This window comes from Helicoverpa armigera, chromosome 30 (assembly GCF_030705265.1).
Source record: "Helicoverpa armigera isolate CAAS_96S chromosome 30, ASM3070526v1, whole genome shotgun sequence".
NCBI lineage: Eukaryota > Metazoa > Arthropoda > Insecta > Lepidoptera > Noctuidae > Helicoverpa > Helicoverpa armigera.
The window spans coordinates 5,509,711-5,527,107 of record NC_087149.1 but is presented as its reverse complement, the minus strand read 5'-3'; the positions used below and the strand labels follow the sequence as shown (position 1 = coordinate 5,527,107).

General features: G+C 37.7%; 1 protein-coding gene across 3 annotated transcripts; it reads right to left on the bottom strand.

Annotated features, from left to right (window-relative positions):
* Positions 1–208: 208 nt before the first annotated feature.
* LOC126057004 (ATP-dependent RNA helicase DHX15 homolog) lies at positions 209–17,038 on the bottom strand. Of its 3 annotated transcripts, none has more exons than XM_064042878.1 (10): positions 16,844–17,038; positions 11,931–12,058; positions 10,296–11,448; positions 9,281–9,417; positions 8,558–8,695; positions 7,200–7,322; positions 6,685–6,784; positions 5,353–5,443; positions 4,548–4,710; positions 209–3,545 (listed from the first exon to the last, which is right to left on the bottom strand). In XM_064042878.1, the coding sequence occupies exons 1-10, from the start codon at positions 16,891–16,893 to the stop codon at positions 3,418–3,420; spliced, it is 2,211 nt and encodes a 736-aa protein (XP_063898948.1). In that variant the 5' UTR covers positions 16,894–17,038; the 3' UTR covers positions 209–3,417. The 3 variants fall into 3 exon arrangements, with proteins under 3 accessions (XP_063898948.1, XP_063898949.1, XP_063898950.1); XM_064042879.1 differs by lacking the exon at positions 16,844–17,038 and adding an exon at positions 12,346–12,418; XM_064042880.1 differs by lacking the exon at positions 16,844–17,038 and adding an exon at positions 12,350–12,400.
* Between the last annotated feature and the right edge of the window lie 359 nt (positions 17,039–17,397).

Here is a 17,397-nt window from a genome sequence, read left to right as displayed (position 1 = left end):
ATCCCCATTTTATTTTGTGGTCGGCGCAGCACGTTTTCTCCTTCCATACTCTTCTGTCTGCCGTCATCTCACAAGTAACATTCTTGCTAACCACATCGACTTTCACACAATCCATCCATCGTTTCTTTGGTCGTCCTCTTCCCCTATATCCGTCCACGTTCACACTCAAAAGCTGGGTAGTTATAGATATAAATAAAACACAAAAAAATACCTTATTCAATACTATAATAATTCACATAAGCCGACTGGGATAGGACAACATAACATCGAAATACATTTAACTTATTATGATCTACAGTTAGGCGTAACTTATATACCAACATAGGTACTATTCCATACAACTAGCTTCTCACAGCTTCACCTCTCCGCGCACATGGGTAAAAAGTAGCCTCGCTCGATAAATAGGCTTCTAACATGTGAAAGAATTTTTCAAATTGATTCAGTAGTTCCTAAGATTGGTGTGTTCAAACAAAGTACAGCTTTATAATATAAGTTATTATAGACAATATATTATATACTTATAGCCCATATAAACCTGAAAATACTAAAGATACTGTCAGCAATAAAACCTAAATGACTGATAAATTGATCACTTTTTTTACTGTCTCATGTATTACCAGACATGAAAATTATTTTCAGATCAGAACAATTAAATATATAAAACTATTATTTCTATTTATATGACCTATACAAAATTTTGATCCTTCAAATAATTTTAGAATATAGTATATCTAATATAGCTAAGTTCCTTCATTTTGTTTTATTAAAATAGCTAAACACTGCAGATTATTTTCATAAATAAATATTTGAAAGCAAATTCTGATAATTTAAAATATTCAAAATCTATTAAAACTCATGATTGTATCAATTACACAAGTAATATTTGTCCATTTCCTTTTAAAAAATAAGAGATAATTATTTTCATTTATGTAATTATATTATAATAAGCTTCCAATAAATAGGCTTCAAATCGGTCCCTAAATTAGACTGTTCAGTATTATTATCATCATCATCATCTCAGGCGGCGGACGTCCACTGCTGAACATAGGCCTCCCCCTTAGATCTCCACAGATACCTGTTGGAGGCGACCTGCATCCAGCGTCGACGGCGACCGACATAAGGTCGTCTGTCCACCTCGTTGGTGGACGTCCTATACGTCAGCAATATAATATTAGTATGTATAGATTTTGAACATTTTGAATTGATGTACTTATTACAAAGCATACTGAAGAAAATAGGGTCATTTAATATCATTCCATAGGATTTCCATCTAATATTGAAAACTCTATTAAGTATAGTTACTACAAAATGTAGGGTACATAATATACCGTGTACGGTAAAAAAAATCCTAACTGCGGGTTTCTATAACTTATCCATTGGTAGTTTCGCGATACATGAATTTTGCCTTAAACTCCATATAGCCGATTTCCCACAGTTTCACCCGCGTCCCGTGGGAACTACTGCCCGTACCGGGATAAAATATAGCCTATGTTACTCGGGAAGAGTGTAGCTTTCCAACAGTGAAAGAATTTTTCAAATCGATTCAGTAGTTTTGGAGAGCAAACAAAAGAATGATTCCTGTTTATATGTCAGTATAGATAGATTTTATAACCACGGATGGATAGATTATAGAAACCCAAGTTAACTGAATAGCAACCTAACTGTATCATCATTTTAATGAAAAGCTAGCATTTCCTATAATGTGGTCGTTTTTCCAGTCTAACACAAATGACCTATAGTCACTTTCTGGGCCTTAAGGTTGTTCAACCCGAGAGCTAAGTTTACCGATAGCAAAAACCTCAGATTTCTTGAAACAACTGTTTAATATGAATTTTCTCACGTTCCATTTTCAAAAAAAAATCTATATAGAATTTCTCGCTTCTAGTAGAAGTATAGTTATCGGCACGAATCTTTAGCTCTGACCTACATCCGCGCAGAAGTGATTTATTAGCAAAGAACCAATCCCGAGTGACGGCTATGACGCGATGCACTGCGGGCTAATCACCGCTTTAGCCCCCGCGCCTCACGAATACCACAAAAGGGACCCAATAAATTACTTCTGCGCAGGTGAAGGTCAAAGCTCAAGATTCGTGCCGATAACTTTATTTAATTTGATAATTCGTATTAAACAGTTGTTTTAAGAAAACTGAGGTTTATGTTGTAGGTAAACTTGGGTCTTAATGTTTCACTAAGTATATGGGAATACGAGTTACTTATAAATGTATTATTAAAAGCGGGTAAGCACTACTTGTGTGTGTAACCATATATGCACATTGTATTAGTGTGAGTAAGCTCGGTTTTCAGTAGTGGCCGAATAGCCGAGTCATTCATTTATTTATTAACTAGCTCGTGCCAGCGGTTTCACCCGCATCCCGTGGGAACCTCTGCACGAACCCGGATAAAAAGTAGCCTTTAGCCTTCCTCGATAAATGGGCTATCTAATACTGAAAGAATTTTTCAAATCGGACCAGTAAGTCCTTGAGATTAGCGCGTTCAAACAAATAAACAAATTCTTCAGCTTTATAATATTAGTATAGATTAAGAAAACAGTCGTACAAATACAATTTATATGTATATTTACACACACGTATGGTTCACCCGCTTTCCTGAGATAAAATATGTGTACTTAATATTTGATCTTAGAAAATGACCATTGGTGAAGGTTTAAACATATCTGCCTCCTATTTGGAAGTCGGCAAAAAATACAAGACTGTTAATATACTAAGGAGAGATATATTAAAAGAATTTCAATTATTGTTTTCAATAAAATAATACATTATTGCGCTATATAGTAATTCTTCATGTTGCATTATCAAATCTATAAAAAATATTCAATTAAAATTAATATTTTAAGAATTATTGACTTTTCAAAATAAAATATTACCAACTTTAAAAGAATTAGGTACATAATAACAAATTATACTATATTACTTTCATACAGTATTGATATTTAAGAGAGCCACCAAAAATAACCACTACAGTAATGTTCTTAAACACTTTATTCATACATAACTCATATTCCCACATTCCTAGCACTTGTCACAGACCCCGTAGGAGGTGCAAGACCCCCTGGTACGAGGTCACGAGGCCTAGAAGCCCTCCTAACTCCATAATACATGGTCACGAAGCCTAATAGCCCTCGTAACCCCGTAGCACGAGGACACGAGGTCTAAAAGCCCCCTTGACCCCATGCTACGAGGCCTTCTAGCCCTCCTGACTCCATAGTACGAGATCACGAGGCCTAAAAGATCTCATGATACGAAGTCACGAGGCCTAGTAGCCCTCATAACCCCCTAGTACGAGATCACGAGGCCTAGAAGCGCTCTTAAGCCTTTGTACGATGTCTATAAGCCCTTTTGTCCCCTTGTTACGACGGCTTTTAGGCCTCCTGACCCCTCTGGTACGAGGTGACGAGGCCTAGAACCCCTCCTGGTAGGCCTTGGAGTCGAGCCTGGCCTGCAGCAGCTCGAGTTGCCGCCTGGCTTCGCACTGCGGGAAGTTGTTCAGCTCGTAGTACTGTGGCGCTATTTTGAGTAGCCATTCCGCTGTGGAAAAGAAAAAAGTGTATGTTAGAACACATAAAAAAACTTAATTTAAATCATATAATCAAACGGTTTTGTGGGGCTTAGCCTAATCTAGCCCTACTTTTTTTTTATAATTTACAAATAAATAAAAATAATAACATATCTACACAAATCAAATTATACTTTTACAAGCAGGTATCTTAAACAAATAAGTAATAGCTGCAAGGGTCGATTGATCATAAGGTTCAGCAACGCTTGACGCAACTTGGTAAAATCTTGGACTTGGATGGGTGACAAACTTGGTAAAATCTTGTCAAACTCAAAATAATTTATCCAAAAAAATTTTGAATGTTAAATTTATAAAAGATGGTTCGTCACAGGTAGTCAGAGGCCAGACAAGATTTTTAACCACATTTATCAAGGGGTCGAAGAGGTCAGACAGGCAGTCGCTTCTTATAAAGTACTGGTTGACACTGAAGCCAACCCCAACATAGTTGGACAAACTCAGATGATGATGAACTAGCTTCTACCAGCAGTTTCACCGACTTCCCTAGGAAACAACTTCCTGCACATGGATAAATTTTAGCCTATATACTATACAAGCTGATAACTTACGTTTAATATCAGTGACAGTGCGTATATAGTTCTTAGTGGTGAGGCCGAACTCGATGTAGATGACCCAGTCCGGCAGTATATAATCTAATACTCATGCCTAATATCGTAGTCTGTCATTGAACATCTTTAGCAGTCATTCCAGGTACTAAAACCCAGAAAGTCTGATAAGGTTTATAGGTATCAGGTTGCCAGGTAACTGAGTTGAGGAGGTCAGATAGGTAGTTGCTCCTTGTAAAGCAATGGTAGACTGGAAGCCGACACCAACACAGTTAGGCAGAGTCTAAACGATGACGACAGATGATGATGAACTAGCTTCTACCAACATTTTCATCCCACTAGCCTAGGAAACAACTTCCTGCATCTGGATAAAAAGTACCCTACATATATTCTGCTATATTTTCTACTAACGTTTAATATCAGTAACGGTGCGTATATAGTTCTTGGTGGTGAGCACGAACTCGTTGTAGATGACCCAGTCGGGCTTGTGGTCCAGGCACGTGCTGGGGTGCAGCTGGACCACCTGGTTGTCTTTCACTGTTAGGTAGTGGCCCGTCCGCTCTAAGTGGGCTACCTGGAATAGACATTAACAGGTTACAATTGGGTTAAAAAGTAGTGATTCTATGTTCACTTATAGATGAGGTTAAAAGATTAAAGATATATTTTTAATTTTAACATTATATCTTTTTATTCAAGCTCATAATATAATACAAAAGTATCCTTTTGTGTCTTTCAAATCAAATGTTTATCGAAACTTTATTATGTTGAAACTGTTATGTATTACAAGGAATTTTATATAAATATTTTATGCTATAGTAGTTGTCTTTGGTTTAAAATAAATGGTGCAGAGTGCTGTTGACTTCTTGGGTTTATTTCTGAATCATTCCTAACAAATACTGATATCATACAGAAACATCGATAAATAATTTGAAAGAAATTTCGGAATTTATGACATGCAAAATTACTTTGAGGCATACTATTATCGCAAGTAAGCAGTATACTGAGTTATATTTTGGAACATAAATATACAACACAAATTGTTGTGCATTTAGACTGTTGTCAATTGAATGACAATTATTATCATAATTTTATCACCATAATAACACAGACAACAAGACAGTTTTACAATTTTGCATTTTTATATAAGAGGAGCATAATTTACGAAACTATGAACTTTTTCCCACATAAAGAAGGTCAAATAGAAAAGTATTGTTACCTGCATGAAGAATCCATTAACTAGTGCTTTCCTTATATTAATGTAGTAGTCCTTGCTTGTGAACTCTGTACTTGTTCGTTTTAAGTTAAACCTGAAACAGATAATATCACAACTATTAGCTTTATTCCATTTTAATAAATATATTGTGTATTAGTAAATATAATAAAGAGGAAAATTTTTTTACATTACATAATACCTCCCTCAAAACCAACCTCTCAAGTATAAGCATGTGGGTTCAATAACTTTTTAAAGTTTGTATGTACTTTCTAAGTATATCTTAGACACCAATGACTGTGTTTCGGATGACACGTTAAACTGTAGGACCTGAACATCCTTGGCAGTCGTTACGGGTAGTCAGAATCCGGAAAGTCTGACACCAGTCTAACCAAGGGGTATTGGGTTGCCCGGGTAACTGGGTTGAGGAGGTCAGATAGGCAGTCGCTCCTTGTAAAGCACTGGTACTCAGCTACATCCGGCTGGAAGCCGACCCCGACATAGTTGGCGAAAGGCTCGGCAGATGATGATGTTGGTGATAATGATGATTTATTTATATATTTGTTAGTGTGTGTATTGGTGTAACTATTGAGTATTCGTTTTATTCATTATTCAGCTAGTTTATTTTTGTCTAATTAGCTAATGCACCTACCATGTTTTCTCTGCAACACTGTAAGGTTGACTGAAAAGAATGCCTTTCCTTGTCCGCCTTTGTAATGTTTTATTGCATAAAGTCTTAATACACTTACTTTTAAGGACTTCAAGTGTATTTCAAAGGGTTTTAATAGCTGTAGTATGTTACTAGCATCAAAAGGGTTAGCCAAGCATACGTTTTTTTTGCAAAAGAGTAAAAATAATTGATAGTCATGATGAAGTTGTAGCAGCAGTGCCTCCATGTCTGCAATGTGTGTATGATGATGATGATGATGATGAACAGACCTGTCCATGATCCTGCTGAGCTGCTGGCGCACGTTGTCGCCGGACTTGAGCGAGCGGTAGTTGATGAAGTTGTAGCAGCAGTGCCTCCATGTCTGCAATGTGTGTATGATGATGATGATGATGATGAACAGACCTGTCCATGATCCTGCTGAGCTGCTGGCGCACGTTGTCGCCGGACTTGAGCGAGCGGTAGTTGATGAAGTTGTAGCAGCAGTGCCTCCATGTCTGCAATGTGTGTATGATGATGATGATGATGATGAACAGACCTGTCCATGATCCTGCTGAGCTGCTGGCGCACGTTGTCGCCGGACTTGAGCGAGCGGTAGTTGATGAAGTTGTAGCAGCAGTGCCTCCATGTCTGCAATGTGTGTATGATGATGATGATGATGATGAACAGACCTGTCCATGATCCTGCTGAGCTGCTGGCGCACGTTGTCGCCGGACTTGAGCGAGCGGTAGTTGATGAAGTTGTCGTAGCACCAGTGCGGGTCCTCCATGTCTGAAACGTGAACATATTTGTGTTAAAGTACGAAAAAGTTAGTGTGTAAACCTATTACTAAAGCGGGTACTTCTTAAAACCACGTTTAATAACAAGTTGGAACCATGTTTTGTAATGAAATAAGTAAAAACACTGAACCGATTTTAAAAATTCTTTCACTATTACAAAGTTTTACTCTTCCCGAGTAACTTAGGCAATATTTTCTCGGTACGGGCAGCAGTTCCCACGGGACGTGGGTGAAACCGCGGGAAATCCGCTATATGGAGTAAATGACTAAGTTGTTCTATCTACAGATAGATCAGTTAATAGTTCCCAAGGGATAGGGGTGATACCCCAGGAAAACGGTTAATAAAATTAAAAAAAAAACTTATTGTACGATAAACTAGAAATCAAACATTTATAAACGTTTACGTACTCTGTTTAAAAGCGTGATAGACGTTGAGCAGCGTGAGATGATCGCCGTCGATGTGCGCGAACCTCATCTTGGCCTCGTCCGCCGCCTTCCGCGCCTCGTTGGGCCGGACGAAGCACTGTTGTACTGGAAAGTGTAAGAAAATTGCATGTTAATACATGTTCTCATACTAAAAACCTCATATAAAAATTGTGTTTGTCTGTGCAACTGTATGTGACTTTCATAACATTTCATGACATTTCATAGGAGCCTGCAATGGCCTATTTGAAATAAAAACATTTAACTTTATGTAAAAAAAGATATGCTGGTCAGAAAAAAAGGAAAATCACTATATAGTAAAAATATTGAAAACACTTGGAATAAAATAACTTAAAAAAGTGGTCTATTACGTGGATGCAGGAAGCGTATTACGTATACATTTTTTGTCCCCCAAAATGTCTATTTTATTTCTGTTTTTAATGTTTGTTGTTATATATCATAAATAATGTTGATAGCAATACATCATCTGTGCATATGTCAACCGTCGATCTATCATGATTCATGAGAATCCGGGTGAAGACCGACGGACGGACGTAGGGCAAAGTCCTAGAAATTGTCCCGATATTCCCTCTAGTTATAGGATTCAATGAGAATATAACCAAATGATTTTAATGAGAATGTAACCAAGTAAGCAGCCTGAAATGGCTTTTACTGATCAGGTTTCACTCCCACATCCAGTTAGGCTGGAAGCCGACCCCAACATAGTTGGGAAAAGGCTAGCCGGATGGTTACCTGACAGCATGGCTGTGATGGAGAGGATCTCGTTGGAACAGTTGTGGTTGCAGCTGGCGATCAACATCTTGGCGAGCTGAGGACGAGGCGTTAAGGAAGAGGCTAGCCGGATGGTTACCTGACAGCATGGCGGTGATGGAGAGGATCTCGTTGGAACAGTTGTGGTTGCAGCTGGCTATCAACATCTTGGCGAGCTGAGGACGAGGCGTTAAGGAAGAGGCTAGCCGGATGGTTACCTGACAGCATGGCGGTGATGGAGAGGATCTCGTTGGAACAGTTGTGGTTGCAGCTGGCTATCAACATCTTGGCGAGCTGAGGACGAGGCGTTAAGGAAGAGGCTAGCCGGATGGTTACCTGACAGCATGGCGGTGATGGAGAGGATCTCGTTGGAACAGTTGTGGTTGCAGCTGGCTATCAACATCTTGGCGAGCTGAGGACGAGGCGTTAAGGAAGAGGCTAGCCGGATGGTTACCTGACAGCATGGCGGTGATGGAGAGGATCTCGTTGGAACAGTTGTGGTTGCAGCTGGCTATCAACATCTTGGCGAGCTGAGGACGAGGCGTTAAGGAAGAGGCTAGCCGGATGGTTACCTGACAGCATGGCGGTGATGGAGAGGATCTCGTTGGAACAGTTGTGGTTGCAACTGGCTATCAACATCTTCGCGAGCTGAGGGTCGAGAGGAAACTCCGCCATCACAGCGCCCAAGTCCGTTAAGTTGCCGTCGTCGTCTGAAAACATGTACAAATACATATTATTTATAGAAAAACATGTTTAATTTTGTGCACAACATTCAAATAAATTGAGTACAAAGTATATAGGAGCATTATTTAAAACAACTGTTTGATAAAAGGCTGCAGCAAAGCTCAAAAGTAGAGGAATGCTCATCTTATTGTTCCTGAAACTACAAGACAAGACAATGTTTAGAAAATTATAAGACTTGATAAAAACTGAAACCAGTAAATTATAAATTTCAGACTAATTACACAGAAGTCTAGGTAATTTGAAACCAAGATATGCTTAGAAAGTAAAAATACATATAACTTAGAAACGATAGATATTTACAACTTTTCAATTTGGGAAACTATCATTTCAGCGGCAAGAAGGAAGCATTTTTTATTTTATAAAGAAACATTTTACACACAAAAACTAACAATTTTAATATTCAATGGAAGGTTTTAACCACCGGTACCTTGGCCCCTGTGCCCGATATCGGTGGCCACCTATTTTTTTTTAATGATTTTTATATTTAAAAATGTAAACAATATGTCTTAAAATAAATAAATGGAATAATAAATAATTGAGGTCCAACTCACCCAAAGCAGCCAGATAATTAAGCAACTCGAGTGCCCGCATCAGAGTCTCGGGCGCTGGGGGGTCCATAAAATCGAAGTGTACCAGATCGTCGATGCCAAGCTTTTTCAACTGCAAAACTACAGACCCTAAGTTTGATCTGCAAGTTAAGGCGCCGGGCGTTAGGCGGGTCCGAGCTCACGGGGGATAGATAAGCGCCAAACATTATGGCGGCTCTGAATATTGTGCCAAATATACAGGTATGAAGTTAGGCATTTGTGTAGTAGATGTGATTTCTGAGAGGGCTGTAAGTAATCAATAGCTTCTCAATAGTCAAAGGCAAATGGCTAACTTCACAATTGCAAAGTTATTTGGCGAGAAATATTGATACCAATTTTAGATACAGAGTTTTTTCCAGTTATCACTAGTTTTAGCCATACTTGTGTGTGATCGGATGTTAGTTGCGAGCCGCCATCAAGTTTGACGCAAACTATACTATCGCAGACATTTCCGACTGACCGAAAGTCACTCATAAAATTTCGCTTAAGTACGACATACGAGTATTTTGTTTTAGCCGCGTAGAATCTGAGTGGAAAAGATTGGAAATTGTCAGGCGAAAAAGTCTCCGATAGTACTATTGTTAATAAGACATGATAATTATGCTAATATGAAACGTTTTTTAGTTTAAAGAAAGATATATTTTGGCACGTAAACAGATTTTTTTAGAGAAAAAATTTAAGCGATCTTGAATTACTAAGTGTTAATGAAATTCTCTCTTATTGTCTTGCAATTATCATCGTTGTAGGACATAGGTCAGATAGGCAGTCGCTCCTTGTGGCACACTGGTACTCAGCCACTCAGTTAGACTGAAAGCCAATCCCAACATAGTTCGGAAAGGATAGGCAGATGATGATTGGTTTATTTCTAGACATAGGCCTTCTACAATATTTGTTAGATTAAAAATATATTTGGCCACTAGTGTTTGAAGAAAATAAACTTAAAAACGAAAAATAATACAAAACGTATACCACCAATCACCTTAAAATCTCTGGGTACGTATTATCCTGCATTTCATTCTTATATGCCTTCTCCGTGTAAAGCCTGAAACATTTGCCCGGCCGAGTTCTCCCAGCACGTCCTGCCCTCTGCTGGGCCGAGGCCTTACTGATCGGAGACACCAGAAGTGACTCCACCCGGATCCTTGGATTATAGACCTTCTGTTTAGCAAATCCTGGATCTATCACAAACACTACTCCGTCTATAGTAAGAGAAGTTTCTGCTATGTTCGTAGAAACCACCACTTTTCTTCCTATAGCTCCATTTGCTCGGTTCGGGGGCGCTGGTTCAAAAATTCTCTGCTGCAGATTAGGCGGTAAGGTCGAATATAAAGGTATACATTTCAATTCTCCAGCGTCCGGACCCAAGTTATCTATCTCTCGTTTAATCCTCTTACATGCATCTTCTATTTCCTCTTGTCCGGTCAAGAATAGTAGGATATCTCCCGCAATTTCTTCGCAAATGTGAATCTGTATGACTGTACGTATAGCTGCTTCTAAATAATCCCTCTCTGGCTGTGGTGTGTAGAAAATTTCTACCGGATGTGTCCGTCCTGGTACGTTCATCAACGGTGCATTGTCAAAGTACTGTTGGAACTTTCCGGCATCTAACGTAGCAGACATGATAACTAGTTTGAGATCTGACCGTTGCTTTATCACTTCTTTTAACACACCCATTAGAATATCTGTTGCCAGCGTCCTTTCGTGAGCCTCATCGAGGAGTATAACTCTATATTGTTCGAGCATAGGGTCTGACATTGCTTCTCTGAGCAACATACCGTCTGTCATGTACTTTAGTATAGTCTGAGGTCCGGAACAGTCTTCAAAACGGATGCTGTAACCAACTTGCTGACCCAAAGCCACATCCATTTCCTCAGCCACTCTTTGGGCTACAGACATAGCGGCTACTCTTCTCGGTTGGGTACAAGCTACCCCTTTTGACTTGCCTGCGGTGACCGCTGCAAACTCAACGGACCATTGAGGGATTTGTGTGGTCTTCCCGGAGCCTGTCTCTCCGACTAGGACGACACACTGGTGGGTGTTGAGGAGTCTCATGAAGTCGTTTTTGTATTCCCATACTGGGAGGCCTAGGCGGCGGCGGAGGAGCTCGTGATAGCGCTGTGAGTGGGGGAGACCTGCGGAACAAAGATTAAAAGTATTTTATAACAACTGATTCACTGGTGGCTAAGATATGGCAGCCTACAGGTTAAAGCACTAGTCTCTCAGATATGAGTGTGATGGTGCACCAATGACTGAGTTAAGGTGAAGGAAATTTTTTTAAGGAAACCTTGACTATTCTAGTCAACACTCTGTCTTGAGTAAGCATGGTGCTTAACACTCATTGAAATGTAGTAGTGGGACAGTATAAAGACTGAATCTAATGATAATGAAGCTTGTTGGATTAAATCTAGAAGTTAGTCCTATGGCAAGGAAGGGTCAACTTTGTTTAGTCTTGACTTTGATTTGACTTTATTTTCTTGTTCACAATGAGACTATGGGCTATGAGAAAACCGGCACGAGTACTTGTTAGGTAGTTAAACCCTGCAGCTCACTCAATTACAAGAAGAATAACAGTTACATATTAGATTTCTTTAATCAACGTATTTACTGCACTCACCAGTAAAAGGATTAACACCAGGGGTGCTGGTAGCAGTGGGAGGCATGCTGGAGCCGAGGGTAGCCACCGCAGACTCTGACGATTCGCCGCTGCCGCCTGACTTGGCTGCTGCTGCCGCTTTCTCTTCCCTGCAGAATAAAAGGACAGATTTAGGTTAGAAATGAAGTTTTTTATTGTAGAGGAAATATATCTAAACCTTTGAAAACCTTTTAGAGCTCTATTTTTAAGCAAATTTTTTCAAAAAAAGCAGGTTCTCAGTTGATTTTGTATGTTTTACTGATTCGATTTTGATGGAGTATCCAGTTAAGTGTTTATCGGACTTAGGAGGTTTTATGTATATATTTATTATCAAAATATTTATTTATAAGGTTCACCAACGAATGTTTACACTGATGCATGAGTACTTATAACTTACCAACCAGAATAAAGTGCAACACTCACTTAAAGTTGAACACCACAAACACAATATTAATATATATCGAGTAATCTAACCAGACTAATGTACTTGTAATATAACTAACTTATATATAGGGTCATTTCGCCTGTTGGCGACCATTTAGTGCAGTTGGCAAGTTTGACGGCGATAATAAAAATGCTCCAGCACTCATTTCCATGTCAAATTTGTGTAATGTATTCCTTATATACTCTATTTTAAGATTAACTTTCAGTTGTATAAGAAATATCTTACGTTTTCTATTTAAATCGATAAACCTCAGAATTAGGCGTTTTACCCAGTTTGCGTCCACAAAATCCAATTCGCGTCCACCCATGGTCCAGTTCGCGTCCAGCGGCTTTGAAAAGGAATATAGGGGTGAAATTGTTAAGAATTAATAAAGAAAGATTGTATTTGAACAATTTCTTTATTTAACAATACACTTAATTATTAAAAATCAACATTATCATCATTTAAAATTCACTTTACAAAATAAAAATAATTCTTCTCAACATTGGTTTAAGTAACTTAAAATTAGGCAATTAATTTTGAAACTTGAAGAATAAACAGTAATCAATTCTGTTAATTTTACTCTAAATCACAGGGAATGCTTAAGATCCGCCTTGATTATACTAAGTTTTTGGCCATATTTTTTATTTTTATTAGCCTATGCTGTCCCACTGCTGGGCAAAGGCCTCCCCCATAGCCTTCCATTTTTCTCTGTCCATCGCTATTTGTGGCCAGTCCGAGAGGAAGCTGTCCAAGTCTTCTCTCCAGCGTTTTCTTAGTCTCCTCTCGGTCACCTTCCATCCTCAGGGATCCAGTGTGTGGTGATGTTGGCCCACTTGTCCGGGTGCATTCGACTTCAACTTTGCAGACTTATTGCCCAAATCTACTATGCCCGGATCTTGGACCGGATAATGGTGTTGCGTAGGTATCCGGTCACTAAGCCGTATGCTGAGCAGGCTACGCTCCATGCTCCTTTGGCATACTTTTAGCCTGGACTTTTGAGATTCTGTCAAAGACCAAGTCTGAGCGCCGTAGGTTAGGATGGGCAGAATACACATGACTAGTTTCCGCTTCAGACATAAAGGGAGTTCTCCCTTCATGGACCAGTAGCTCTTCCAGGCGTTTTCGATCCGTACATCGATTTCCTTTCATATTAAATTAACAAAACAATTTAATAATTTTGTGTAAACATACAACTAAAAGAATTGTTGAGTCAATAAATTATCAGACAAGGTAGCATATTCTTTGCATATTTTTTATCGATTTATTCTTCTCTCGAATAACATTTAACGCTTTATTTAAATCTTCTTCTGTGTATGTTGTCTTTTCCTTCTTTTTTCCTGTATCGGAAGAACTTATCTTAAATGAAATTACTTATATCAGTTGATAATTTAATTATAACCACGTATATATCTTAATAAAAAAATGTACTGTTTAATATATTAATATTAAACAGTATGTAATATATTAATAATATATTAATATTAATATATTAGTAATATATTAATATTAAACAGTATGTTTTAATTATTTTTTATAAGCAAGTATTAAACGAAAACAGTGGACGCAATTTGGTTTATTATTATAGAGGTTAGTTTTACGAAACTTCCACTTTGCGTCCATTGTGGACGCAAAGTGGAAGTTTCGTAAAATTCGATGTAGTAATTCGCGTCCACCTTATTTTACTCGTTAAATATAAAAAAAACATTACCAAATTCATAATAAACATTATACTTTTATTCATCATTAAACTGTAGAAATAGCTATCTATCCTAAAATTCACATAAAACAATATAAAACTTACCATCAAACACGCCGCTGCACACTAATTTTTATCTAAAATTCTGCGTGTTTTCGCTTTCTTGTTGAAGAGCCTAGACTAATTATTTTTTCTAAAAGGATTGGTTGGACGCACAGAACGTTTGTCTATCTGTGCGTGCCTCTTATACATTAACGTATTAGCGGTAATGACTTTTCGTTTGATTAGTGTGTTAATTGACTTGTTTTCGAGGATTTTTAAAAGGAGATCGGCAAAATGGACGCGAACTGGGCTATGGACGCGAACAGGCGAAATGACCCTATGTACATACATACAAATAATCTTATCTTATAAGAATGTTTTTTTTTTTATTGAATTACAAATCAGACAAGGATTTCGTGATTGCTGTTTTGATCTTAGCCAATGAGTCATGATGCAAGTCAACTAAATCACTACTGCTGTTTATGACCTTTTAAAACGGGCATAGGGTGAGTTAGGGTCCGTTCAAACAGACCGGGTCGGAGAGCATCGGCGTGCATTTTTCTTTTCACACAGACCAGAGTCGATCGGCTGCGCGAGCATTAAAGAGCATGCAAACAGAGCCAACCGCCAAGAAAAAATACACGATCGGAGCTGGTCGCTCCTCTTATTATTTCACACCGAGCTCATTCGAGCATTCTCCATGACAAAAGCAGTTCGCATGCAAAAATAAACCTTACTTCATAAACTAAGTACTCAATTTTCAACGTGTTTAGAATTTGCTCTGCTCTCCGAGCCGGTCTGTCTGAACCCAAACAAACCCTTAGAACCCAAAACAGTTCGTCTATATGGAGGACAGAGTGGAGTGATTGAGTTGCGTGGGATTCTTGATGCACGCAAGTTACACAGTGCTAGCAGCCTGGGGCACTCTATAAAGTTTTTCAAATTTTTTGAAATAAATCGTCATTAAGTCTCCTCCTTTTGTCTAGATTGCCCATGTTGAAGATAATCGTGATATCCCCCCATATAGTGTAATAAGAACTATATACTTATTGCAAAATATTATACAATAAGTTTCCACTTTGGAAACAACACTGCACAACCAGATAAAAGGAGCCTGTAACTATTCTTGATAAATGAGCTTTGATAAATAGGTTCAGTAATCCCTGAGATTAGAGTGTTCAAACAAACAAACTTCTCAGCTTTATACAATTCAAGTACATATAGATGCAATTGCAAAATATTATACAATGCAAGTGCAATCAATTATTAAAACAAATAAATTGCACCACTAATCGCAACAGTGATCCTTAGTGAGTATATTTATATGAGTGTAATTAGTATTTTGACTGGAAATACTGGCATTTTCGTAATGTTTTTATCTTAAAGAAGGATTAAAGGAATCCTTGGGGAACTACTTTACGCAGCTAAATAAAATGTGTATAATCTGTAAATCCTTCAAGGACTAGCTAGATAAATAGAAAATAAGTTTTATTCCCTGTTTTACCCAGTGGTCCTTAAGGTGCAATCCTTAGTTACATTATAGATGCAACAGTAACTAACCAAACACTGAAGTTATCTGAAGTAATTATATCTATTTATTTATACGCGCCAACTCCAAAACTATTATATATATATAGTTTAGCTATTTAGACAAATTATTGGAGAATGTTACATGGCAGGAAACAGCTGGTATAACTTAATTTTATTTAAAACTTAGCTATATCTGGTGGGACCGAAATCTGACTTCAACATGATCCTGAGCAATGGACTAGGCAAATGATTTTAGTTCGGTAATATGTAATGTAATCACACTAATAATATAAATCCTGAAGTTTGCATGTATCTATGTTACTTCTTGTTCATTTTGCCATATTCAGAATTCAGTGGGAGGGCTGTTAATACTTCTTTCTACATAATTTTGATGCACAGTAATATAGCTCATACATCAAAATAAAATTATAGGCAACTTTTTATCCAGCTGTGGGAAGCAGTTGCCTCAGGAAGTGGGTAAAATCACTAGTGTTTACTAAAGTTTATGTGTAAAATAACCTGTGTACTATGTAATACCTAAAATTGTGTGTGGGAAGATGATAAGGACCATTAAATTGGGATATTGTATAAAAAAACTGTATTTCATGATTATATATTTCTATTCTCATTATATATTCCTACACACTTTCAAGACAATTTAAAACTGAATTGCTATCTTTTTTAACAAAAGTAAACTGGCGCTGTTTGTTGTTTATAATTACAAACATGCGGATTGACAACCTACTCCTTTTTGGGAAGTCGGTTAAACATAAGGCGACATCAGGACAAGACCATGCGCAGTAAGACAGACTGTTCCACGCAGTTCCACGCCGTAATATATTATGAGTACAGCAGTTGATATAAGTCACTTTATACATTTTAATTAAAATGTTCGATAAATTGCGCACTTGTTTAAGGGGATTTTAAGCGCAAGAATAAACACTAAGGTGGACAGAAAAATTGAGAAAAGCAAGCGTGTTGACCGGTGAGCGACAAAAAAAAAATTGCAAAGGTTTAGAACTTGATAGAAGATTCCTAGCCTTGAAAACGTCTTATAAAACGTAAATATGCAAAGATTTCGTCATTCAACGGGTGCGTGGCACTAATAAGGGCGGTAATTAAGTTAAATACAGCAAACAAAGGCATGTAAACGATAAAATAAAGCATGGCACAACAAACCTTAAAAAACGTGTTACTAACCTTTTCTTTTTGATAAAGGGATCCATCACTTCGATGCGGCGTTTAGACATTTCTAATTACAACACATAAAACACCAAAACAAATTAACTAACGTGAAAATTCTTCGAATTTCCCAATAATTTTCAACATCCAACAAGATGGCGACTTCACTCGCTGCTTTGAAACAAAAAAGTTTATCGACTTGTTTATGGTTGCTTTGTTTAGAGTTGCCTGTGGAAATATTCTTAAAAGTGCGGTTTTTTGCAAAGTTCAGCATGAATTTGATAGTTTGGAGACAGTTACGAAGAAATTGAGTGAGATATATTCACATAATCGGCAATACAATTCGCTCAAATGAATATCCAAGAAAAATCTCGTGGTATTGTAATTTAAATTTTTCGCTCTGGCTATACAAAGGGAATAATATTAGAGATTCCTTTGCTTACAGTTCCGCAAATAAAAACAAACAACACTACAATCTGTTTCACGCAGAAAACGCCTAGTGTAAATAATTTAACAATTGTTTAGCTAAGAGTTACTCGAATTCTATCAATAAACCAATTAAACACAACACA